At 42.6% G+C, this 24926-nt stretch overlaps 1 protein-coding gene across 7 annotated transcripts in view; it reads left to right on the top strand.

Moving 5' to 3' along the window:
* Positions 1-950: 950 nt before the first annotated feature.
* STAU2 (staufen double-stranded RNA binding protein 2) overlaps positions 951-24926 on the top strand; it is a 171784-nt gene continuing 147808 nt past the window's right edge. For 4 of the 7 annotated variants that reach the window (XM_048286754.1, XM_048286750.1, XM_048286756.1 and 1 more), the window contains exons 1-3: positions 951-1052; positions 21067-21274; positions 22340-22470. In XM_048286754.1, the coding sequence (XP_048142711.1) occupies positions 21076-21274; positions 22340-22470 (330 nt within the window). In that variant the 5' untranslated portion in view covers positions 951-1052; positions 21067-21075. Of the gene's footprint in view, positions 1053-5848; positions 6033-6210; positions 6313-21066; positions 21275-22339; positions 22471-24926 lie in introns of those variants that run through there. The other 3 variants (XM_048286752.1, XM_048286753.1, XM_048286757.1) reach the window with 3 other exon arrangements.

Here is a 24926-nt window from a genome sequence, read left to right as displayed (position 1 = left end):
AGCGATTTAGCCAGGGCTTTATGTAGCTGAGCCCTGGCACTGTGTAAGGAGGGCGGGTTTGTGCCCACCTGCGGAAGGTTTCAGTGATGCACTGTGGAACCTCCATGGCTGAACCTCCACAGCTGCATTCCCTGGCCTTCGTTCCTGCAGCCTCCCTCTAGGCAGCGCCCAGCATCTGCATCAGTTATCTGCCTTAATTCTAGACAGAAGAAAATTTTAACATAAATCATGTTTATGAGTTTTTGCCTTCTCTGAAAACAGCTCTCTGGGAGGCGAAAGGTGAAAGGGAAAGCACGTTGGAGAATTAGTGGTCCAAGCGCGAGTGAGACGAGTAACACCAGACAGGGGAAATAAAATCAAGCCTCTTCTCTGGGGTGCTGTGATGGCTTCCCCTCTCTCCCTGTATTTCTGCCGGCCCTTTTTTTCTTTTTCCTTGCCTGAAGTCTCGCTGCCGGCAGCCCTCTATCTGTGGGTGCGCAAGGAGCGGTGCAGACAGCGGCGCTCGGGAGCAGCCGAGAGGGGGCAGAGCACACGCGCCAGGCCCATCTCAACCCCACTCACGGACCGGCACAGCCCCCGCACTGCCGCTCTCCGTGCTCCCCGGGCCGGGGTTTCCTCCTCCGCGGTGCCGAGGCCTCGCCGTGTGGCGAAGCCCGGCCCGGCCCCGGCCCGGCGGGGGAAGATGAGCGCGGGGCGCCGGGCCGCCGCTGGGGGCGCTGCGCGCCGCCGGGCCGGGGCCGGGCCGCGGACGGGGCCATTCGCGCGGCGAGCGCGGGGGGAGCGCGGCGCCGGGAGCGCGGGGGGAGCGCCCCGCGGGCGGCGGGCGCGGCGGGGGCGGCGGCGAGGGGGGGGCCGAGGGGCCCAGCGGGGGGCGACGCCCGGCGCGGGGGCGGCGGGGCGGGGCGGCGGCGGCGGCGGCGCCGGCGGGAGGGCGGGGGGGGGGGGGGGGGGCGCAGTGGTTGGGGCCGGCTGCGGCCGCCGCGGCGGCGGGGTCAGTTCTCTTTAGTGTTTGCCGATGTTGGAGGCGTCTCCAAAGTGTTCCCGGGAAGCAGGTAACCGGGAGGGAGGGAAGGGGGCGGCTTCAGCTGCGATGTCCCAGTCTCCGTCCCGGCTTCCCGCTCCTCCCGCCGCCGCGGCGGCTCCCGGGCGAGGGCTCCGCCGGCCCCCCGGCGCCCCCCGCCTCCTGGGGCCGTGCGGGCGCTGCTGCGCCACGGCGCTGCCGGCCCGCTCCGCTCCGCTCCGGCGGGGGGCGGCGGCGCCGACCCCGCCATCCGCCCCGGGGCCCCCGTCCGCCGCCGGCCCCCGCCCGACGAGGGGCGCAGGAGGCGGGCGGGGGCACAGGTGGGCAGCGCTGCCGCCCCCGGGGGCCGCGGGGAAGCCCCCTCTGGATCCCCTCCGTAGGTCCCCGCACCCGGGTCCTGGTGCCGGCGGCGGTCGCTGCGCCAAGGCCGGGCCGCGGCCGGGCCGTGCGGCGGGGCCGAGCTCGGCGGGGACCGCGCCGGGCCTGCCCTGCCCCAGAACCCGGGAAGGAGTTTTGTGCACCCCGAACTTGCTCCCCGTCCTATGTCCCGCCCGGCCCTGTCGCGGTGCGTGGCCCCGGGGACGCAGAGTGTCCGCTCCGCCGCCGGAGAGGCGAGGGCGCCCGGCACTGCTCGCCCGGTCAGCGGCGCGGACCTCACAGCTCAGCCGCCGTGTGTTTGTACGTGTGTGTTAGTCAGCCCTCTCTGTGCACATCTTGCGCTGCCCCCAAACTTCGGACCGGGCCTCAAACTTTACCATCAGTGCTGGGCTCTCCCACTTCCAAAATGGATGTCGGCATCTCTTCCAAGCGATGGGCAGCGGAGCCGTTTACCGGCCTTCGCCCAGCACGAGGGTTTGGGGTCGTTGAGGTCACCCAGAGAGACACTGCTGTGAACTTGCCTAGTCCCGGCTTCTCATGGAGTGGGTGGCATTTTCCCAGTATTCAGGTGTCTGGTGGGAAAAAGTTCATCTTGATCGCAGCCAGGCCTGGAAGTCACAGCCATACCATCCCGGGGAAGTGTGGGCTGCTTGGGGTTAGCTGTGAGGGTGAATCCTGCAGCAAAGCTGTTTGCCTTGTAGTGCTCAGGGTCCCACCTGACAAGTCAGTGATACCCAAGCAAAAAATTTCCCTGCAGTGTATCTGGCTGGTGTTGCCTTACGGCCAGCAAGCTGTTTCTGTGAATACCAAGATGTAAGCTTCTCGAGCCATGCTTGGAATGCTCCCTGTGCAACTACTGTCGTACTAAAAAAAAGTTTGTGCTGTACAAAAGAATAGATAAAGCGCTGCTGTTGTAACCCCTCTCTTTCATGAAATACTGTCTTGAGCAGTACTGAGGGATGTGTATGAGTATCTGCAGCATTGCAAGGCACAAGTGAGGCTGTTTGCTCTGCCATAGCTTGGGGTAGTTGAACTGTGCTTCTGTCAGGGAGCACACATTGCTGTATCTCACTTAGGTTTACCAGTGGCATCAAGCTGGATGGGAGTAAGGTCTTCCTGGGTTGTGTGGTAATTCCAGGTTAGCAGTCGACACCAGTGAAGTAATACTAATGTATTTAAGCCATTTGCTAACTACAAGGAAGTTCTGTATAGGCTTTGTTGTGACATGGTTATATAAACAGTGCCAGGCTGACAGATTTCTGAATGAAATCTTTTTTTTCTAGAAAGTCGGCAGCAGTGTAAGATTTCCAGTACTGATTTCCAGCTGCTGAACCGTAGCTTTGACCTAGAAAAACTCAGAGAGAGAGATTTCTACTCCTGCCAGTCTTTGTGAAGATTCCTGTTGTTGCCAGCTAGGAGTAGGATTGAGGCTGCCTGCTTGTTCATAGTTTTTGAGGGGAAGTTTGACAGTTCAGGTTTTCTTTTCTTTGCAGACAACTTTTCAAAAATGTTGTTCAGCTTGGGTTCTGCTCAGGCTGCTCAGCCTGGAGGCCAAAGTCTTCATGTATCTTGTTACGAACTCAACCTACCTTGTTCCCCAAGAATTACACCAAAATAATAATAAATTTGACTAATCTTAAATTCTGATTTAAGATAGTAGATTGTAAAGAAATTTTCTAATTTTACTTGCAGAAGAACCTGATCAGAGGTATTTTAATGACTGGACCAAGTTTAAATAAGCATGTAAGTCCATCAGCCACTTCTTTGGGGGCAAAGATCAGGTTTGATTTTCCTCCACAGCTTTGTAAACTTAATCTCACTCTACCTCTGGTTTACATTGGTGTGAATGTGGGAAGTGAATTGGATACTATGTGTTTTATTTGTGAAGTGTAGTGAAAAATGACCTTGGGAAGGTTAGGCAACAAGCCATAGTGAAGCAGATCCTCTGACTCCAAGACTGGGTCTCCAGCCATTAGGAAAAGTGCACCTGTCATGCTCTATCTAGACAGTTTGTTTTGACCTACCCAAAATACGTGGCTATTGACTTGTCAGTCTTTGAAAACACTGAAAAATTCCCATCAATTATGTCCAGTCCTTCACCCCAAAATACATCTTCTTATGATATCATTCCATTGGAGAACTGGCCTTATAAAGAAAGTGTTTAGGTTTTAGTGCCATTTTTTGGGCATATATTTGATAGATATGGGCACAGATTTTTTCTGATTGGAGTGCTAAGTATCTGTTTCCTCATGCAGGTATGACTGATGTGGTGGGGAAGGACCTAACACTGCATTTTTTCAGGATTAACTGAAACAGCATAACTTCTGTTAATGAGCCACCAGAGCTTCACTTTTCCTTCCACTGCTGGCATTCATTTCCTATCACCAACAGCAAAATCTATAGGAAAAGAGGCCTGTCTTTTGCCAGAACCTATTATTTTGCATTTCTAATCTTTGGATCACACATAGCCCGTATTTTTCCCAATAGTTCTTGAATTCTCTCTCTCCTCTGAAAAGAAGAAAAGAAAGACAGGGGGTTCTGTTTGGTTGAGGGGCACGAAGAGCACAAGGCAGGGGTCCTGCAGAACCAGGTCATGGAGTTGGGCTGGCGGTTTTGCTCAGAAGGAAAGGACAGTAAAAGAGGGGGAATTGAATCAGTGGGAGTGCATGACAAACTCTGTGAAGAGAGGAAGTGGAACCTGTGTGCAGTGTAGTTAATACACATGTATAGTTAATATATATATATATATAAAAAGTCAAGCGCTATGCATTTAGGGGATCTGCTCATTGTCAGCACTGAGTCACAATCAGCATTATCCAAATGTTTGCATTAAAAGATCAAGAGTTCAGTAAGAATCTGAGAGATGTCTTCTCAGACATTGTTCTGGAAAATATTTAGAATAAAAAAATTGCTTGTCACAACTCCTAATTTAAAAATGAATTTTGAAAAGCCATCTGTGGTAGTGTAACACTAAAGTCACAGCCATGTCTGTAACTGCTGAAGTTTGTTCATACTTCATCTCAAGAGAAAGTGTTTTGTGGTTTGGGTTTTGTTTTGTGGGTCTTTTTTGTTAAACTGGTAGTTTTTGGAATGTTTCCCAGTAATTAAATGTGTACTCCATGGTCACAGTGTGTTTACCTGTGTCATACTCCATCCTTGCATTTGCTTTAGTCAACTACACATCTGTACAGTACATCACTAGGATGTTACAAATTTATTTATATTTAACCAAATAAAATCACAGTATGAAATTTAAATTTTTCCCTGGTAAATAGCACTTTTTTTTCCATATTTAATTACTAATATTGTGACTCCACTACACTTCTGTATCCCCACAATCTTCTAATTTAGTCACCATTAAAATGATGGAAGGGGGCACTTTTTAGACTGGTTAGAACTCAGCTTTGAGCTCAGATCCCTGTTGGTGTTTGGGGAGGTCCCTGGTGATAACCAGCAGCCAATTATGTCAAGTATGGGTTAACCTCCTCTCCTTAAATTCTGGGAGAACTTAGCTTGCTGAGATTTTTACCATAGTAGCACATGCTCACTTGAAGGGTATATTTACAGTCTTATCTTCTGAAAACTTCCAAAGGATCACAGTGGTCCCACTTCCAGTTTCGCTGCTTGCCAGCTTTGAGGAAGCTGTTTTGCCTCCAGGCTGAAGGAAGCATTTTTGAGAGTAGGGGACCAGATTTTCTTGAAAAGTTTCTTGCAATGAAAATGGTCACCTGTTGGATCAAGAAAAGAGATGAGTAACCTGATTTTTATTGCTATTGCTAGTCTTAGCTTCTTATTTTGCACCTGTTAGGTATTTGCGGTTCTCAGTTTCTCCTACAATGGCCCCAGTTTAAAAAAGCCATGTTCTACAAACATAAGGAAATACCAGTATACTAAATGTGCAGATTGATATCAGTAACTGGAAATGTCTGGATAAGTAACTGTCTGCAAGTGATAAAGAACTTTTTCCATGTCACCCAGATGACACATCCATGCAACTGATCCATTTTGAAGGATGAAGTCAAGATAATGCTATTCCCAAGGTGGAAATGCAGGCCTGGTAGAGGGCAATGTTGGGTCACTTAGAAGCGTACCCAGTTGGTCTGATACAAACAAAATAATAATGAAATAACACTCTGTAGTAGCTTTGGCTTTGTTAGACAAGGTAAGAGCAAGAAACAATCTAAAATTTCTTGTTAACTGTTAGTTGGTTTATTTGTTTTATTTTTTCCCCTTCTGGTGGTCCTTCTTCAGTCCTGAATACTATGTTGCTTTTTCCTTTCCAGACTGTGGAAAATATTTTCTCTGCTTTTTGTTTCAGTCTTGTGTCTCTGGTAGTATTTAAACCTGCCTGCTTTGAATTGTGTTTCATCTTTGGTGGCAATGTCCATTCAAGGGGGTATTTTGCTTAAGAGTGTATACCCAAGAGGCTTTCCTTTTGTTCCTGTTTAGGGCCTGGCAATTGTAATGAATGACTCCAGAGGGATTTTCTTGAAAACCCTTCTGACCTTCTGATAATTCAGTGCAAGACACTTACTAGTCTTGTATTAAATGAGTGTCCAGCTTCTGCGTGGCAGCTAAGGCTGTCTCATCTTTGTGAAAGGGAATGAGAAGCTTGTCCTGGATCAGGAGGCAGGTAAAGCTCTCCCTAGTTTTTCGGAGTCCTCTCTCAGCATTCTCTCTTAGCTGAATCCACTGGGTTTGATATGGGATTTGACCCCTTCAGAAGGGAGAGTGGCCCACATCATCTTTTCTTTACCCCTCTTCAACTAGCCAATTTTTACTACTTGGATCCTTAAGCAAGTAAAAACTCACTGAAGATGCCAGGACTGGATCCTGTTTCCACAGACTTGATGGAGTTGCCATTCATGAGGACATCCAGGATGTCCTGGATCTGGACTTCCAGGCAACCACAGGTATTTGCCAAGTCCCAGGAGAAGAATTTAATATTTAATTAAATTCTTCAGCTGTTAAATTACAAGGTTGTTCTGAAACTGGCCATCCCACAAATTACTGTCAGTGGCAGTTCACCAGAGGAGGTGGCTTTGGAGGCCTTTTCTCATGCGACCATTAAGCTCCCTGTAAAACTTTGACTCTTTCTGGTTCTCCCCAAATCTCACTGCAGGCATAGCCCCTAGATACTTTGTAACACTCACAGGTTACAGTTAGGCATGAGAGCAAACAGCTGCTGTAGCTGGTGAAACTTAAGTTATTAAATGTATTTAAAGTATTTAAAAAGAAATGTAAATATTAACTTGCCCATCCTGGATTGAAATTGTTTCTTTTCTTAGACACAGTAGTAATTTGAAGCTTTTCAAGGTTTTTAAACCTATCCTGGGCTCACTAGGAATTTTGACATTAGCACCAAAAAGAAGTGGTTTTATTTGCTGTCATTGCAAATACTGGTACTGTTTATCTTTGCTCAGGTATCTCATAGCTGACAGGAGCAAGGGAGACATAGGTACTGTCAGACAAATATACCTGATATATCCCCAAGATAGGGCAGGACAGAACACTGCAGGTGAACAGGGTTAGCTGAGGCAGTTTTAGTTCCAGGGCCTAGTCTGTTATTTGGATGTCTTTGCTGTTGTGCTGGATTGCAGATCTGCTCCGCAGCTCTGGGGCCTGCACTTCTACCTGAGCTGTGTGTCACTGAAACCTGGATAGACTTTGGATTACCCTTGGGCTAAGGTCACAACCCTTCATTAACAAGGAACTTCCATTTTTGCAGGGGGTTAGATTGTATTAGGCATATGTTTGTAGCCTTATAGCATGTGTTCTTTTGGAGATCCTAGAAAGTGGGGTCCTGTGACCCTTTCGAAGTATTTTTTGTTTATTTGGTTTTGATTTAGAAGGTAAAGAGCAGCAGTCTTAGTAGTGAACAGAAGTGTAAGCTCCCTGCAAATTCAAAAGCAAGTTTGTTCTTTTATGCTAGTTTAGGGTGGTTCCAGAGTCACAAAAGCTGACTTTACCCTACTGAGTCTAATGGCCCTGGAGTCCTGAAAGTACAGTACGTGGTAAGAAGGACATTCCTTTGAAGGGCAGCTCAGAGCATCATCCATCCATCCATTCTCTAGGTGATCATGAGTCTATGATGTTGCAGGATTGCCGTTCCTAATAAATGCAAACTTTTTTTTCACTTTTGCTCAATTCCAGATACTCTTTCCCAGTATTTTGAATCATTTCACGTTACCAGTGCATCAGCTTGCACTTTTAGCCAGACTTATCCTTTGTTTTATTTCTGGCTTTATCTGCGTAAAAATGCCTGAGAGGATTCCAAATTTTAATTCAGTTTGTTTACATTTTTTTCCTGTAGTAGTTACACTTATAACTTACTTTGGTCTGGGGAAACAAGTTATTCTGAATCATCAGCTGTATAGATGAAGGTCTCTTATTTGCTATTTTATGATGCATCCTACTTAGTGCTCCTAAACACTCCTAGTACATAAGTTGGAGGGAAAAGCCTGGTTTTGTTATGCTGGTTCTGTGCCCTCACAGTGTGCTCAATTTGAACCAAATGTCGTTTTACCCACTCTCTTCCTGTCTGTTGTTAGTTGTTACTTTAGTATCCTCCTTGCTGATTCAACTCCAGAAATAACCTTTTGCCATCCTGCCAGTTGTGCGTCGCCTCTGTGCTGCAGCTGAAAGTGTGGCAGGTTTATGGTGTTCAGCGGATGTTTAGCATTGATCATGTATCCAGTTTTTCTTCAGTGTTTTGTGCCTTTGCTAACTCTGAAAGGCTCTGTTAAGTATGCCACTAGGAATGTTTTTGCCACTAGGATTTCTTCTTCTTCCTGGATTGTCAAAATCTTGTATAATCTGTAGTTTGTTCCAAAGATAAGCAATTTATTTGGCTAGGCTTCATTGTGCAACTTGATCATTTCTGTCCAAAGCAAGGGTTTGGACAAGGAATCAATAGGCTATTACTGTCCTGGTGAGCTTTTTCTGGGTTGTTGATGATTCTTTTCACCCTCTGGATGTTTGAGGAGTCTTTGATAGCTGCTTGCTGCATGTGACTGGATCGGTTAGCTCCTTTGGTTTTCTCTTAAACTCTCCCAGGCACATCTCTTTCCATCTTGCTTATTGGAGTCCAATGTTAGTTTTCCCATGTCACCACAGGCTGTGTATGATCTGTCCAATTCCTTAATTTTTGAACTCTGTTTCTACTGTTGTTGAGCCAGGCCCATGTCATAAATTTTGCAATATTTCTAGACCTTGCCCCCCAACACAGCATCTTTCAACTTAATTTTCTCCAGTTGAAAACTTAGATTTTGTGCTTTTCTTCAGTCAGAGCACTTGGAAGGCCCAATCCAATACTCAGTAATTATTTTACCTTTATTCATTCACTGAGGAGAGCTGCACTTAAAATAGGGAGGAGGCTCTTTCAAATCATTGCAGAACTCCTGATCTCACAAGGTACTCTGTGCCTGTGAGAAGAGGCCCGATCCTGTCCCCCAGTGAGCAGGGAGCTAGTCTCTGTATGAACTGTATGTCAACATTATCTTATTTCCAAGCAATTCAAAAACTGTCTGTGGAAGAGTTGAGAGAAGGGGGAACTCCAGGAATATTTCATGAACACAAGGTGGCAATTTGACCTCAGCTGTTTCTGAGGAGCTGCAAATTCTTGTAAGCTGTATGAGACTTCAGTGTGGGCATTCATCACTTTAGCTGTGAAATACAATGTTTTTGTTTAAATACACTCATGGAGAATAAAAACAGGCACACAAACCAGAATTTTATCCACTTCTAACAACAGAGTGCAACACCTGTTGCTTTGTCCACTGAAACTGCCTTTTCTGAGGATCTTGTAGCTGTTAATTAAAGGGAGCTGACTACAGTATGAGCAGGGTTGGTAGCAGGAGCTGTAACTTGTTTTCAAAGAAAAAGGCATGTTTCTGCTACTTCACCAAATTTGCTACTTCAAATTATAGGAGAAGTAGTTTGTCACAGGCAGTCAAGGAAAACTTAGATGAATTTCTGAATTCCATTAATAAAATGAAATTTCTGCTTAGGAATTGAAATTAAGAAATAATTTTTGCCTGCTTCAGAATACAATAACAGTTGGAGGGATGTTTTACTTAGAGTATTTAGTAATTTAAAATCAGTCAAAGCTTATTGTAGATCTTAGGAATGTAACTACTACTACTTGTTAGCACAAATTGGAAAAAAAGTGCAGCTTTTAGAAATATATATGAGAGAAATTTCAAAATACTAATTAAATCAGAAACTAGAGTCTTGGAAGGAGCTCCGATTAGACTCCAGTATCATATAAGGAACCAATTACAGCTTTGATGCAAACAAGTCTGTAGCATCAGTGTGTCAAGTTTGAGTCATGTTTTTTTCATTCACTTACTTAATCCCCTTCTCCACTTCTAAGCTGATGATTGATTGTTAAACTAGTGGCTTAGGCTTCCCTTCTTTTCAGCTATTTTTCTTCAGGAAAGCTGACTAACTCATTTTTGTTTAACTTAAGGCGAATGTGAGTTACCTGTATCTGGAGTAAGATGGTATGATGACCTCTCAATCTTTTAGAAAGTGTTACAGGTATGACTGTGTATCACAGAGTGTCTGGGGGAGATACAAGTTTCTAGTTTTCAAGAAGTTGTAAGTAGTTTATAGTCACGGTGAGGGAGAGAGCTGAAGAGTTGCAATACTGAACAGCAGCTCCTGTGCTTTGGATTAATGCTTGCTCTCAGGTGCTGTAAGCAGATACAAAAAGGATATTACCTCTAGTGTTGGGCAGTTTGTGTGTCCTGCCTCTGATCTGTAAGGCATTATAGCCACCTGTAAGCTAGTTTGTGGGATCTACCTCAAACCATGATGAGTTTTGGGTGAGGAAGGCCTCCCACAAAGTAGACTCTGGTGATCACTTTGCTGTTTCATGAAGGAGTGTCACATTTTCTTCTCTGTAGTAATTCAGGGTATCCTGGCTGGGTCAAACTGGTGGCTGTGTCTGAACCAGTATTCTGTCTGGATGGTTCTGAATCTTTTCTGGGCTTAGAATTTGTGGTACTGTGAGAACTGGGTTAGCTTGTATTGGCTGTTGGAAATTTCCATGGCTTTTATACCATCTCCTCTGTTTACTGGACAGGAACAATTGAGAGAGATTTTCTGATGAGATTATCTTTGTAAGGGAGCAAACATTAATATAAACCAGACTGATTTTCCCCCTTGGGCTTTGGGTTATAAACAGGTTGAAATGTTTTGACATGCCAAATTGTCTTGGGTTCTGATGCAACAGATTGGCTTTCTTTATCTTTTATTTCTCTTCTGGCATTGAAATCTTCAAGCTGATAATCTGATTGATCTTCCTTACCATTTTAGTACAGAACAGCAATCCCTTTTACCATCATGTTTCTAGATGAATGTTAGTAAAGTTTCTCTACTTAGGATCTCTGTTTCATGTCTGTGAAGTCTCAACTTGAGTCTTCAAGTGGTGGTCTGGTATACGCGGGACCTGACTGATTTCTCTGTTAGAAGAGAGAATTAGCCACGTGTACAGTTTGAGGTCGTTAGTTTTGCTGCACACACTAAGATGCACTGTGGCCTGAGTTGCTCTTTTCTCAGCTTTTTCATGTCAGCCTCACTGTTGCCAGGGAAGCAAGGCAAGAGTTACATTCCTGCCTGTCAATATGCTCCACTTTCTGTTGTTTCTCTTGTTACAAGTTTTTAGACTCTTGCTCATGCAAATGTGCACAATTGCAGTCAGTGCCCTAACCCCTGCATTTTCCATCATTCCTTACAAAAAGACATGTCTTAGGCAAGTATTTTAGGTGGTGAATCTCTCTGCGAGGGAGCTTATTTACTTCTGTAATTGTGTCTGTTAGTTTTAGTAACATTCATGATCTCTTGCTGAAGACAAGTTTGGCAGTAGACTTTGGGTAGGATTCAGTTGCCTGTATTTTGTCGTCTTGTGCAGTTTGAGACACAAAGTTACCCCGTCTGCTTCTCAGCTGCCACTCTGCTGTGTGGTTAGCTAATCCTAAATTAGAAGCCTGCTTGTTGATCACCTTGAATAACTCCCTGGGTCTGCTGGCTGTACTGACAAGTGGTATAATACATTTCTTTAAACACATACATTATTGCCATTTCATTGCCTCTTCATGTCAGGGCTTCTCTGAACTGCCTGCCACATGCAGTGTCAGATGTGGCATGGGTCTTCAGAGAGGATGTCTGCTTCCTGAAGCAGCAGCTGATGGAATAGGCAGGCATCCAAATGTGGTATGTCAGGACATCTCAGCTGGCGTTGTGCATTGGATCTTTAAAAGACTGTAGCGGGTTGACGCTGGTCTGACACCAGGCACCCTCCAAAACCGATCTCTCACTTCCCTCCACAGCTGGACAGGGGAGAGGAAGTATAATGAAAGGTTCATGAGTTGAGATAAAGACCAGGAGAGATCACTCACCAAATACCATCGTGTGCAAAACAGGCTCAAACTAGAGATATTAATTGAATTTATTACTAACAAGATCAGAGCAGGATAATGAGAAGTGAAATAAAACCTTAAAACACCTTCTTCCGACCCTTCCCTCCTCCCCAGCTCTGCCTCCTCTGCCAGAAGCAGAGGGAGACAGGGAATGGGAGTTATGGTCTGTTCATTACCTGCCTTTTTCTTCTGCTGCTCAGGGAGAGGAGTCATTTCCCTGCTGCACCGTGGGTTCCCTCCCACAGGACACAGTTCTGCATGAGCTTCTCCGAAGTGAGTCCATCCATGGGCAACAGTCCTCCTCAGACTCCTGCAGCATGGGTCACTCTTCCATGGGGTGCAGTCCTTCAAGGACAGGCTGCTCTTGCATGGGAACAGGGCCTCTCTCTACAGGTCTCCTGTGGAGTCACAGCCTCCTCACAGGCACCCACCTGCTCCGGTGTGGGGCTCCTCCACAGGCTGCAGGTGGATCTCTGTATCCCCATGGCCCTGCATGGGCTGCAGGGACACAGCTGCCTCACCATGGTCTGCACCACAGGCTGCAGAGGAATGTCAGCTCTGGTGCCTGGAGCACCTCCTCCCCCTCCTTCTGCACTGACCTTGGTGTCTGCACACTCATTCCTCTCACATATTCCCGCCCCACTCTTCTCTGGCTGCAGTTACAGCTGTGCAGGAACTTTTTTCTTCTTCTTCTTCTTCTTCTTCTTCTTCTTCTTCTTCTTCTTCAATATGTTGTCTCAGAGGCATTACCACCATTTCTGATTGGCCTAGCCTTGACCAGTGGCACATCTGTCTTTGGAGCTGCCAGGGGTTGGCTCTGCTGGACACAGCTGCCAGGGGTTGGCTCAACTGGCAAGTTGTCACAGGAGCCACCCCTGTAAACCCCCACTGCCAAAACTTGGCCATGCAAACCCAGTAGACTCCGGTAAACCGTGGTAATCCCATGCTGTATTTCCTTTGACTCCATTGACAGTTTAGACACCTTGCTTGTATTTGTAAACCTGAATTATAGATGTCTTTAATCCTTATCTGAGTTGTCATATCTCATTGTATAGCAGTGCCATACAATATGGGTAACTGTGCTGGTGTGAGAGGTACTGTGCACATATATGGCTTTGTAGGTCACCAATTTTTCATATTGGTTACTTGACTTTTGCTGTAGTGGTTTAAGCAATTTGCTACGTCCTAAAGGTTTGCTTATTTTATTTACTCTGCGACATATTCTATGTATTTCAAGTTGTATAAATCCAGTTTGATTGCAGGGTGAGGCTTCTGTTCTAGCCCTCTTGCTAACACATCATAATTAAATGGCAGCAAAAGTCCCCACCTTTGGCCATTTTGTTGATTGAGAAAATCTTTAGGTTTAGTCTTTGATTCCATAATTAGCTGCTTTATTTATCTGGTTTGTTTTTTTACTTTTCTTTTCAAAATTACACAGAACAAATTTAAAGTGAGTTGTTAGAGAAGGATTGAAGCTGTGACAGATATAAATAATATGTATTCCCACATAATGTGACTCTATGATAAAGGTAATGTGGTCATTGATTTAGAGAGTTGTATGCTCTTTGTAGCAAATTGGATCAACATCATATTGGAAATTAGGGAACTAGTATGATTTCATGATGAAAGAAGTGTGCAAGATGAAGCAGTTTCTCCCTCAGTTTTCTGAGTTTTAAGTCCTTTTTTTAAATGTTGTTTTAATGTGCTTTTTCCGTGTAGTAATTCAAAAGGGAGGTTGAGCTGACTGCTGTTTGAAGAAGTGGTTGAAAAATATGACTGCAGATTTTTAATCTATTTCCTACTTGATTTTTTCTTCCAAAAATACCTTCCTTCCTGTCCTCATAAGGGTTCTTACTGATTGTACATAAGATTTGGCAAAGGATAGTCCTCCATGGGTGATACTATCTGAAAGTGTGATGAGATTTTATGTTGTGACTTGGTGTTCACTGCAGCTGCTTGGCCCTTCCTTGCCTTCTTGGGGCTTTGTCTACAACCTTTTTCTGCTCCAGTCCAAGAGCAGACGAAACAAATTGTAAGGAACTGTAGTATTTAGTGTTCTAGGGCTGGATTTAACACTGAGCAAGAAGGGGAACTTTTTTGTAAACCTTGCAGCTCCTTAAATTTTGAATATTAGTCCCTAGTATTTTGTGCCACTTACTTTGGTTGTGAAATATCTTACCAAAACAATGAAAATAAAAGAGTTAGTGATTTCTCCCTCACTCATCTTATACTTCAGGAAAGTAAAATGCTTTTAAGGCATCACTTCACTTGCTGTCATGTATTACTTAGCTGTTAATTAGCTGGTAGATATGTTCATATATCCATTGAAGCTAAGATTCTCTACTGTAAGGCACAGTAAAAAAAATGAAACCAGGCCACAGGTTTCTGAAGATGTAATCATCAGGGATGAGATCACGGGCTTTGTGAGGAACAGTGTGAAGGAGATGAACTTCAGTCAGTGTATAGCTTGACAGCAAAGCTAAGCTGCTTAGCAGGAGTTGAAAGGGCTAATTCCTTGCACCCACTCCAGCTCAGGAGTTTGTGGCCCTCCTTGTACAGACACAGATGCTCCTCTGATCTTTCTCCTCACCTGCCATGTGAACTGGTTCAGTGAAGTAAATGGACAGAAAATGTTGGATTTTTGCTGTAGGGAAGAGAGGACATGGGAGTGTCCCTTGCTATGGCAGCAAGTCATTAGATCAGTTTGGCTGTTGGCAAACCACTCATAAGGCAAAAAGCACTGAAATTGATGGAAGAGCAAATGGGAAGGACAAACAGTGGGGACCAGCAGTAATACAGAAAAATATATATGTCTTAAAAAACAGAGAAACCTTGTTTGATTTCATGCCTAGTGTTTTAATTTTTGTTATTTAAAATGTATAAATAAGATAAATTTTGGTAATAAGTCTGGATGACCATCTGCTGATTATTGCTTTTAAGTCATGCTCTTGCTAAACTGCTACTGTGTGGCCATCTCATTACTTGGTTTTAGAAGACATAAAAGTTTGAATTAAGCTACTCTGAAGGTAATGCAGAGCTGTGTGGGTTTTGTCAACCCCAAATAAGCTGCTGGATATAACACAGTAAAAAGAAATTACATAAGGCTTAGGACTTTTGTAGGACTTTTTATATTAATGTCCACAAATGTATAAATATTTGCTGTAAATGTGAGAAATTGCACCCTAGAAATATGTTTTACCTTTAGGCAGTTTTGTATGCTTCTGTATAACTGAATGAGTGAATTTATATGAGGAGAATAGAAGGAGAACAGAGCATTTAATGGAATCTTAAGGCTAAAACTAAAACCAAACCCTTCTTAGTTAGGAAGCTGTTAACTATTAGAGTTCTGTGACTTGGGACTTTCACAGAAGAATCACATTAAAAAGCTTCTAGTCAAAATGGGGATTGGTCTGAAAAAAAACCCCTTGAGATGCTGCCTGCTTAGACACTGCCCCCAGTCTATTGGATTGATGTTCCTGTACCTTTCAATATTTTCATTAATGATGTGGATGAAACAGTACACTTATTAAATTTGTAGATGCTATAAAGCAGGCTTAGAGGAAACTTGCAAACGTTTTGGAATTAGAATTAAAATTTGATGTGATCTTGAAAAAATTAAATGATTGTCTTTTTCTTTTTTTTTTCTGTTTTGTTGTTTTAGTTTTAGTAAGAAAATTCAAGGAAGACAAGAACAAAGTCACATTAGCTAGAGAAGAGTCAGATTCACAAAGAGCACAGGCTAGAACTTGCTGGGTAGCAGTTTTGCAGAAGAGGATCTGGGACCATTAATGTAATACTGTTGTGAAAAATGGACACTGACTGGAAAGTATAAGCAGAATTCTTGGTTATATAAAGTACTAGATATGTCAAGTAATTTTTCCTGCTCAGCAGTGGCTGGCCCTCTGTTGTTCCCTTTATAAAGCCCTTCACAAGTATGTAGTATGTGCCACGCATTACATACTTGTGTACAGATTAGGTTGGGTACTCTGGGTTGTATGATGGAGCACTGTGAAAGTGTGGTGACTCCCTACTGCATATGTGCTTTTTCACTTTCTGCACAGATGAAGTCCAGCCTTCTGTTTTGACTGTTCAGGTCATTAGTTTCTCTATCTGTTGGTTGTTCATACAACTTGTCTTTCTAATACTGCCTTTTCAATTTTCCCACATTGTACAAGTGTGTTTGGTTTGAAAACTCATTGTCCATGCTTTCTGCCTTTTGTGGTGTTTTATTTACTTTATCAGTCTTTATTTATTCAATTACTGTGACATCACAGTATTCAAATACTGTGAATCATTTTATCTGAGCATTTAATTCATATTTTATGTCACAAGATCTAAGGCTATAAAGTGATTCCAGAAAAATACAAAAAGTAATAATAATCAGAGAAAGTGTTAACTAATTCTTTATGCTACATGGTGCTTTTAGCATGATACAAGTGTATTCACAGTTTTTAAAAGTATTCTGCATCTGTAAATGTAACTAAATATTTGTAGTGGGTTTGCATGGCCAAGTTTTGGTAACAAGGGGGCTACAGGGGTGACTTCCGTGAGAAGTTGCCAGAAGTTTCACTTGTGTCCGAAGGAGCTGGTGCCAGCTGGCTCTGAGATGAACCTGTTGCTGGCCAAGGCTGAGCCCGTCAGTGTTGTTGTTAGTGTCTCTGGGATAACAGACTGAAGAAGCAGGAATAGTTGCTGCACAACAGAAAGTGGAGTGAGAGAAGAGAGGAGAGGAGTGAGAATATGTGAGAGAAACAGCTCTGCAGACACCAAGGCCAGTGCAGAAGGAGGGGGAGGTGGTGCTCCAGGCACCAGAGCAGAGACTTCTCTGCTGCCCATGGTGCAGACCATGGTGACACAGCTGTGCCCCTGCAGCCCATGAAGGTCCATGGTGGAGCAGAGATCCACCTGCAGCCCATGGAGGAGACCCACAAGATCTATGGCCCCATGGAGAGAGGAGTTCACACTGGAGCAGATTTACTGGCATGACTTGTAACCCTGTGGGAAGCCCATACTGGAGCATTCTGATCCTAAAGGATGCCACCCAGGGAAAAGGATCCACACTGGAACAGTTCATGAAGAGCTGCAGCTTGTGTGAAGGACTCATGTTGAAGGAGTTTGTGGAGGAGTGTCGCCTGTGGGAGGGACCCCATGCTGGAGCAGGGGGAGAATATGAGGAGTCCTCCCCTTAGCAGGATGGAGTGGCAGAGACATCGTGTGATGAACTGACTGTAACCCCCATTCGCCATCCCTCTGGGTCACTTTCTGGGGAAGAGGTGGAGAATTCAGGAGTGAAGTTAAGCCTGAGAAGAAAGGATGGGTGGGAGGAAGGTGTTCTTAAGTTTTACTTTTTATTTCTTGTTTTCCTACTTTGATTTGATTAATAATAAATTCATTTAATCTCCTCAAGTCGAGTTTGTTCTGCAAGTGACAGTAACTGGTGAGTGATCTTTTCATGCCCTTGTCTCGACCCACAAGTCTTTCATTATATTTTCTTTCCCCTGTCCAGCTGAGGTGGTGAGCGATAGAGCAACTTTGGTGGGTACCTGGTATACAGACATGGTCAACCCACAACAATGTTGTGTTTCCTGATATATAAAAAAAATGAATGGAATATTTTAACAGCAATATTTTCACTTTAAAATATGAGGAGTTTTGTTTTGTTGTTTTTGTGTGAGTTTGTTTTGGTTTGGTCATTTTTAGTTTGTCAGGAAAATTCACAGCTTGTACATAGTTTAATAAGAAAGTCGATACCAACTGTGAAATGAAACCTGTGTAGCTGCCTATGTACTAGGTGCTCAAAAGGGGAAGTGAAGTAAAATGCAATTCTAGTATATTTGCAACCCTTTATGTGTTTGCTGTTGTGTTTCTACTGCAGCTGTGTGGGTGAGACTGTGAGGAGAAACCACTGCAGCATCTCGTAAGGCACCGTAAGCCTTGGAGTGCAGCCTTACAAAAATGGCAGCACTGCGACTTGCGGGCTCCAACTGGATAGATGTGTGTGATTAAAACGTTAAGGAAGATAATTTCTGTTGTGTCTTGACATGGTAGCTGAGGAAAGGCACAAAGCTGGGAGGCACAGCTGTGCAGTCCAGCTTCGTCTGAGAGGTGCAAGTGTCTGTAACTACTGCTGAACTTGAAGAGAAGCTTCTCTGGAGCACTTGGGTGTAGGAAGTTCCTAGGTATGAGTTGAGTTAGCCACCTGATACGGGGTGTGGGGACTTTTCTAATTGCAATCTTAGTATCCTAAATGAACCATCCCTTTTGTATATGCCAGATTTTTCAAAAATAACTCATAGAAGATTTAAAAACATTTTGATTATGTAACTGCATTTCATCTCTGACCAGCTTAGTGAAATCTCTCTCCCCCAAGTCCTACATTTTATGTAGCAGTGTATTTTATTATGTTTGTGCTTGTGGCTGGAAGGGCCCAAAATATTTTTGCTTCACTGTTTATGAAATAGTACACCACTGGTGTATATTTGTAAAAAATGTAAAGAAAAGGTGGAATATAGAGTTTTTGTTGCCTTTTGTCATGACATCAAAGATTGGCTTCCTGGTAGTGTGCAAATGACACGCCATCACTATATCAACTGTATTCTTTCTGTTGTCTCTCTCTACTAGTGGAACCGATTACTACTGATTTTTAGAACTAATTACAAATTCATTATCTCCATATCTCATCTTCTTAAGAGTTAGTCCATACAATTATATTACTACCTGGGCATTTTTGCTTATACAGATTAATTTACAAAATAGTTGCAGTTCTGCAGCTTTAGATATATAAAAAACCCCAGCACCCAATATGTTATGATAAATTCTGATTTCAGAATTGAATTTTCTATGTACTTTACTTTTAGTATCATTTTTTCCCCCTAAACCTTACCTTGTTCATTTTTACAGTTCCTCAATACTATTCTTAAACTGATTTTTCTTTTTTTATCCTTATTAGGAAAGGATTCATCCCACAATTTCTCCCATTAGAACATCATTACTGTAGAACATAATGTTTTATTTGGTTTTTAGTAAGTTCTGTTTTTGTGAAGAATAAACTTTTAAAATACTGGAAGCTGAAGTGGTAATTCACAACTGGTGGGGCTTAATACTGGGTGTTCAGTAGTATTTCATGCAGTACCATATGAGTGATGCCTTTCTCATACTCATGTTTGTAAGCTAAAATGCTGTAAATACTGTGAGTTTCTTAAACTGCAATTATTGTGATGATATTTCATGTTATGTTGGTTTCATTTTAATTATGTTTAAAACATATGGCCCGATTCTGCCATCATTGACTTTGATGTTTACAATTAAGAAACTTTTTCAATTAATTCCTGTCTATACTAATGTATTTGAAATCAAAAATAGACATGTTATATACCAAAGGCTTCTATAGCTCTACATCTTCTCAGTCTTTAAATCAGGCCTTTCTAACAATACTGCTGTATTGTTTGGCATTTGCTGTGAAATAATAGTAGGATTTTTACAGTATGAATCCAGTCCATTTTTTTTTGAACACATGAGGTATTTGAATATATCTCAGGTAACTGTATATGTTATTTTAAATCTGCTGCTATTAGTATTTCACTGAAGATACTTATGAAGATGCTCATGAAAAGGGCAGGTGACTGCATCTCAACTTCATTTTAAATTCTTTTCTACTTTTGTCTTCCCAGAGATTTAATGTCTTTCCTCAGTAATAAAAATGGCATTCCAGTCTGAACCTTTTCTCCAAAGCACAGAGTCACAGTAATAGGATTTATTATTTTCATTATACTAGTGCAACTGTGCTAAAGTACTTGTAGTCTATGGTGTAATGAGTGATTTGGGATCTTAATCCAACAATATTGTCCCTCTGAGTAAAGATACTTGGATATTTTTCAATGGATTGGTGGGGGAGGAAATACGGATAGTAATTAAAATTTTTTATGTAGTTTCATTCGTTTCAATAAGCCCTTCCTTAGACAGTTTTTCAGGTGTTGAATGTCTGGGTTTTTTTGATAGGGAGAGAGAATTACCCCAGCAGAAGGAGCAAAGAGCTAAGTGGTAATGGGTGCTGCCTGTGATGGATGAGAGCTGAGCTCCTGCTCTGCCTTAGCCAGTGGGACCAGAGCTGCTGCTGGGAGAAGTCGCAGTTCCCCAGTCCTCGTGTTGGCTGTTGCAGGTTTTGTCTCTATCCACCCTGTACAGATCATCTCATGTGTATGAACCCTAAATAATACAGTCTGTGTCCATGCTGCTGAGCATGGTCATGCTGACATATATCATCCTGCTCCTTATGGGACAGGAGGAGCCCAAACCTTTTTCCCAGATGACTGACAATGACTGGTTTCTCTCTTACTTGAGTGGATTACCTGGGATGCCTGCAGGCCTCTGACGTGCTCCTGTGTGGTTTTTGCAGTAGCAGGAGTTTTCAGCCAGTAGCCCAAATTTTGCCTAGGAGCATCCTCTCAGTGAGTAGTATGAAGGAGTGGTGCCCTGACCCTGGTTTGTTTATGCATGTAGACCTAGCCTGAGAACAGGTATTGGCAATAAAGAAACTAATTTGGGCAGATGAAAAGAGATAATTAGTACCTGGCACATTCCAGGTAAATGTTTTAGCCATTGGGTTAAAGGCTAGTTTAGGAAATCCTGGTACTTCTGTGAGTAGTTTATACAAGGATTGAAGTATTCCACCTGTTGACTGAATAAGCAGTGATTTTTTTTTAAAGAACTTGCATCTTTGGCGGTGGTTTTTTGTTTGTTTGTATTTTCTTCCCTTTTTTTTGTATTTTCTGGTTTGGTAACAGGCCAAAAAAAAATAGGGATTTTCTCTTGGGGCCTTATTTGGTACTTCAGGTACCCCAGGTACTTTACTGGAAAAACAGTGGCAAAAGTTTGCTATGGCAGTTTGTTGCAAAGACATTCTCTCTTGAATATATTGGCAGGTGCTTATCTCATCTGCAGGATAATTGTGTGGAATTTTATTCTAGAATAGTAATCCTTCCAGCTATATTTCAGGCAGGGTGACCCCACGACTGAAAAACAGAACCTAGAGCCAGGGTGTGCAGGTTCTTCTCCAGTGATGTTCTTTGGCTCTGAGCTCTGTTTCTCTGTGCATGCATTTGGAAGTAATGTTTGCAGAGGCATGACTTTTGTGGACAGTTTTGTGACCCAGATCCAGGAGCAAAAAAGGAGTGTTGCTAATACCACTGTAGTCATTCGACATTCAAAACGCAAAGTGCTCTGCTGATAATGTGTTTATTGCAGTGACAGGCAATGGCACAAGTTAAAATGCAGACTACAGCAAACCTGTCTGGACCCACCATGGCCCCTATGGTGCTACCCCTGCCAGTTACAGCTACAAATACACTGAGTCTGCCATCCTCAATGAACGGATCCATTTCGGAATCGGCAGCCAGCTGTAGCAGTCCTACTGCCGGCCTTGTGGATCCTGCGTCTTCAAACAACTCACCAGGTAAGTTGGTCCAGGTATATTTTCTTTGGTGCTCAAATTAATCTTTTTGATGACTTGTTAATTTAAAAAGATAGTAATTAGGCCTTAAAGAGGATTAAAATAAAGGAGAAAACACATGTAGAAAAGTGGTTTTGGCTAAATAAACAGTTTGCTAAGTTTAGTTTCTTTAACTGAGCTCAGATTTGCAGTGAAGTTTTGATCAATAATATAAAAGCTCAGAAAAGAACATGCCTATTTTGTCAAATTCTGAGTGTATCTTTTATAGAGAAGTTTTAGTGGGGCAGGAAAGTCTCCAAGTTTATTTCTCTTCTCTAGAACAGAATGTCTTCTAACTACTTGGCAGTATTTGGTGTTTCCTTTGTAGCCTAATAAATGCTGTAGTTCCTATGCTGAACTGGGTATGAAATGCAGAAGTGTTGTCCTAATAATTTAAGCAAGAAATGACAGTGTGTGTGTGTGTTAGGGATAGATACAAATAAATTGCAAAAAAACTTGCAGAAAGTGAAATAGTCTAAAAAAAGCAGAACAAAATCCTTAAAGGGGAAGGTGTACTTTGGGAGTGTTCTGAGAGTGGCTTCATTATTGTGAGAAAGGTCTAAAACATTGGGAAGAAGCTGGCAGAAACAAGTGGGGACCACAGGGTTTCATCTACTGTATTTGTCTCATAACTCTTACGCTATCCACTTCTCCTTCAAAGTGTGGAGAAACCATTCTGAAAGAGTAGTCAATTCCAGGAACCATACCATATACTCCTGACAAACTTTGGTGACACAGAAAATATAGAATATGCATATGCTCCCCTGCACTGTCATCTTTCATAAAGACACTTTGGAAAGAAATAGTTTTTGGGTTTTTTTAATTGCATGTAATCAAAATTGTTATTGTAAAATACATATGCTCATATGATTAATATTTAAATGGTATTTAAACTTTGTATTTAGCATATATGCAAAAATTGTTTTAGCCAAAGTATTTTCTTTTCTAAGCATGCTGCTTTTGCAAAGCTTTGTGAAGTTGTGAAGAATACATTTCTCCACAAAAACTTTACAGACTCTTTATTTACAGCTCCTCTCCAAGATAACATGGCAAACCCCAAAGAGAAAACTCCAATGTGTCTGGTAAATGAGTTAGCCCGTTTCAATAGAATTCAACCCCAGTATAAGCTTCTGAATGAAAGAGGGCCTGCTCATGCCAAGGTAAGGTCACAGTTCCAGGTGATGAGCCATACCTTACATGCTGAACAGATAATGTCATGGTTTGGACAAGTGTGCTTGTCAAACCCAGCTACATTTCTAGTGTAAGGGCTTTCTTACTGTTCTTTATTTTGCTGCTTTTTTTCCCCACACTTTTGGAAAGTACGCCTGTATTTCTGTTGAAGCCCTGTAGATCATTTTGTACCTTACTTTGTCTCGCATCTTTGAGTTTATATTTGCTGGTCTTTATATAGACCTTGTGAAGGTCTTTTCAGGGTATCACCACCCTTTCTTAATCTTTCCGGAGCACTTGCTTTTTAGGCTGCATGAATCTTTCTCTGCAGTCAGCATGCCTCTGATAACTACTTCTGCATTTGTTTCATGGTAATGCAGGTGATGACAAATTTGTGACGTTTTTAAAAGTGCTTATTGATGCAATTCTTTGCCCATGAAGTTGATACTCTATCTTCAAATCTTGCATTCTAGGGCACAGACTTTATTACTGTGCAACTTTACTATGTAGGGTTATACTAAGACTCCTAATATGATTACAGCATAGAAGTTTCTAGTGAACTGATGGCTCATTCTGGCCAGTTCATGTATCAATTTGGATGTCCAACTTAATAAGTAAAAATTAGGCTGCTTTCAGATGATGGGGAATACAGAGGAATAGCCTCAGGGTAATTTTCAGATATAATTTTGAATTTCCCCCCTAGTTAGGAGCAAACTGGGGGAGGAAAAAATCCTGGAAAAGTCTGAGTGAGACACTGGCATAATTAGTAACTGCTTTGTACTTAGTATTTCTGGAGTGGCAAAATCACATAAGGCAGTTGGGGTCAGGGTGCAGACAAGTAACAGTTTCAGCTCCTCAAGGGCTGTCTCTGCCCTTGCCCCTTGTTTCTGGGTAGCACATTATGTTGCCAGCTAGTGATATAAATCACTGATCTTCTGGTCTGGCTGGCATTGCTGAATGTGTTACAGTGGTGGAAATGATGTCAGCAGGTGCAGGGCTGCTTTTAGCATCCCTCATCGCAAATGGAAATTGAAGTGCTCTTCCTCTTCCTGGAGGTGTTTGGCACCACAGAGTACACTTGTTGGTTGGTTTTAGGTTGCAGCATGTTAAATTTTGGATATAATGAAAAATTTTTTGACTGAGAGGGTGGTTAAGCATTGGAATGGACTGCCCAGGGAAGTGGTAGAATAGCCATCCCTGGAAATTTTCAAGAAATGGGTGGACATGGCACTTAGTGGTATGGTTTGTTTGGTGTGGTGGTGTTTGGGCAAAGTTTGGACTTTATGATGTTAGAGGTCTTTTCCAACTTTAATGATACTATGATATATTTGTTATTACTTTTAAAGGAACTAATATCATTGAAGTGACTTAAGTCTGCATTACCTGAACTTCTGAAAGCCAGATTTTCAATTAATTTCTTAATTTTTCATTTTTTCAATTTACCTCACTATTTTAGGTAATAATGGTGCTCATAGTGGTAAAAAAAAATAAAGTTATGTGCTCTATAGACTCAGAAGGGTATTAAGTCTAATTTTCATCTGTGCAATGAGATAAACAGAAGAGAAATAGATGAAGAACAAGGGTGGTATTAGTAAGATTATTCAGGTTTTGACCTGTGAAATGTGAAGAAAGAAATAGAATTTATTATGACTCTCTTAGCAGTTTAGTATAATGTCTTTCTAGTAATATGATGATATACTTGACAGAATCTGTGAAACAGACCTGAGTTTGTCCTGGGAAGCATGTCCTGAAGGATGTAATGCTGCTGTTGCTCTTTCCCATTCAAAGAGCTTCTCACATTGCTTTGCTCCTACATATACTCTGTTCCTGACCACTGGTGGTTTTCACAATTTTCAGACATGCTCTACAAGATAGCTGTCGGTGTAGTGACCACAAATGCTAGTGAATTTTTATACCCTTTTTTTCTAATTGTCTCTGGAAAATAAGTTTTGACAACTGGGGTGAAATGGGAAACTAGAAACAGTGCAGCTGGGAGAGAAGTGGCTCTTCCTGACGGCGCAGTTAGGGTTTCTAGGAGTCTGCCCTCCAGGTGGATTCTTCATCATAAGAAAAATCAGGAAGGCTTTGTTAGCATAAATGATGTTTTCGAGTATATTAGTCAGATTGATCGTGTCTTCTGGCCTTCTATGTCAGTGTCATTTCAGGACACAAATTTAAAAGGAACAGTGGCAAAAGAAAGTGGATGGTGGTACAGAGAAGAGGGAAAGGGGTAAGGGTTGTAGCACTTCAAAAGCTGGGAAGAGGAGAGGAGGTTTTACACAGAAGAAGTGAGGAGTAAAGAGTTCTCAGAGCTTAGAGAGACTAACCTTACAAATGCAGCAGAGTGAAAACAAGCACAAGCGTGGTGGCCTTTGCATTTCTGCTTTCAGGACATCAGGTGAATTATGTTGGGTGTAAGGAATAGAAATTTCCTCAGGTCAAAAAT

The sequence above is a fragment of the Corvus hawaiiensis genome, chromosome 26 (genome assembly GCF_020740725.1).
Source record: "Corvus hawaiiensis isolate bCorHaw1 chromosome 26, bCorHaw1.pri.cur, whole genome shotgun sequence".
Taxonomy (NCBI): Eukaryota; Metazoa; Chordata; class Aves; order Passeriformes; family Corvidae; genus Corvus; species Corvus hawaiiensis.
This window is presented reverse-complemented; position numbering and strand designations above follow the sequence as displayed.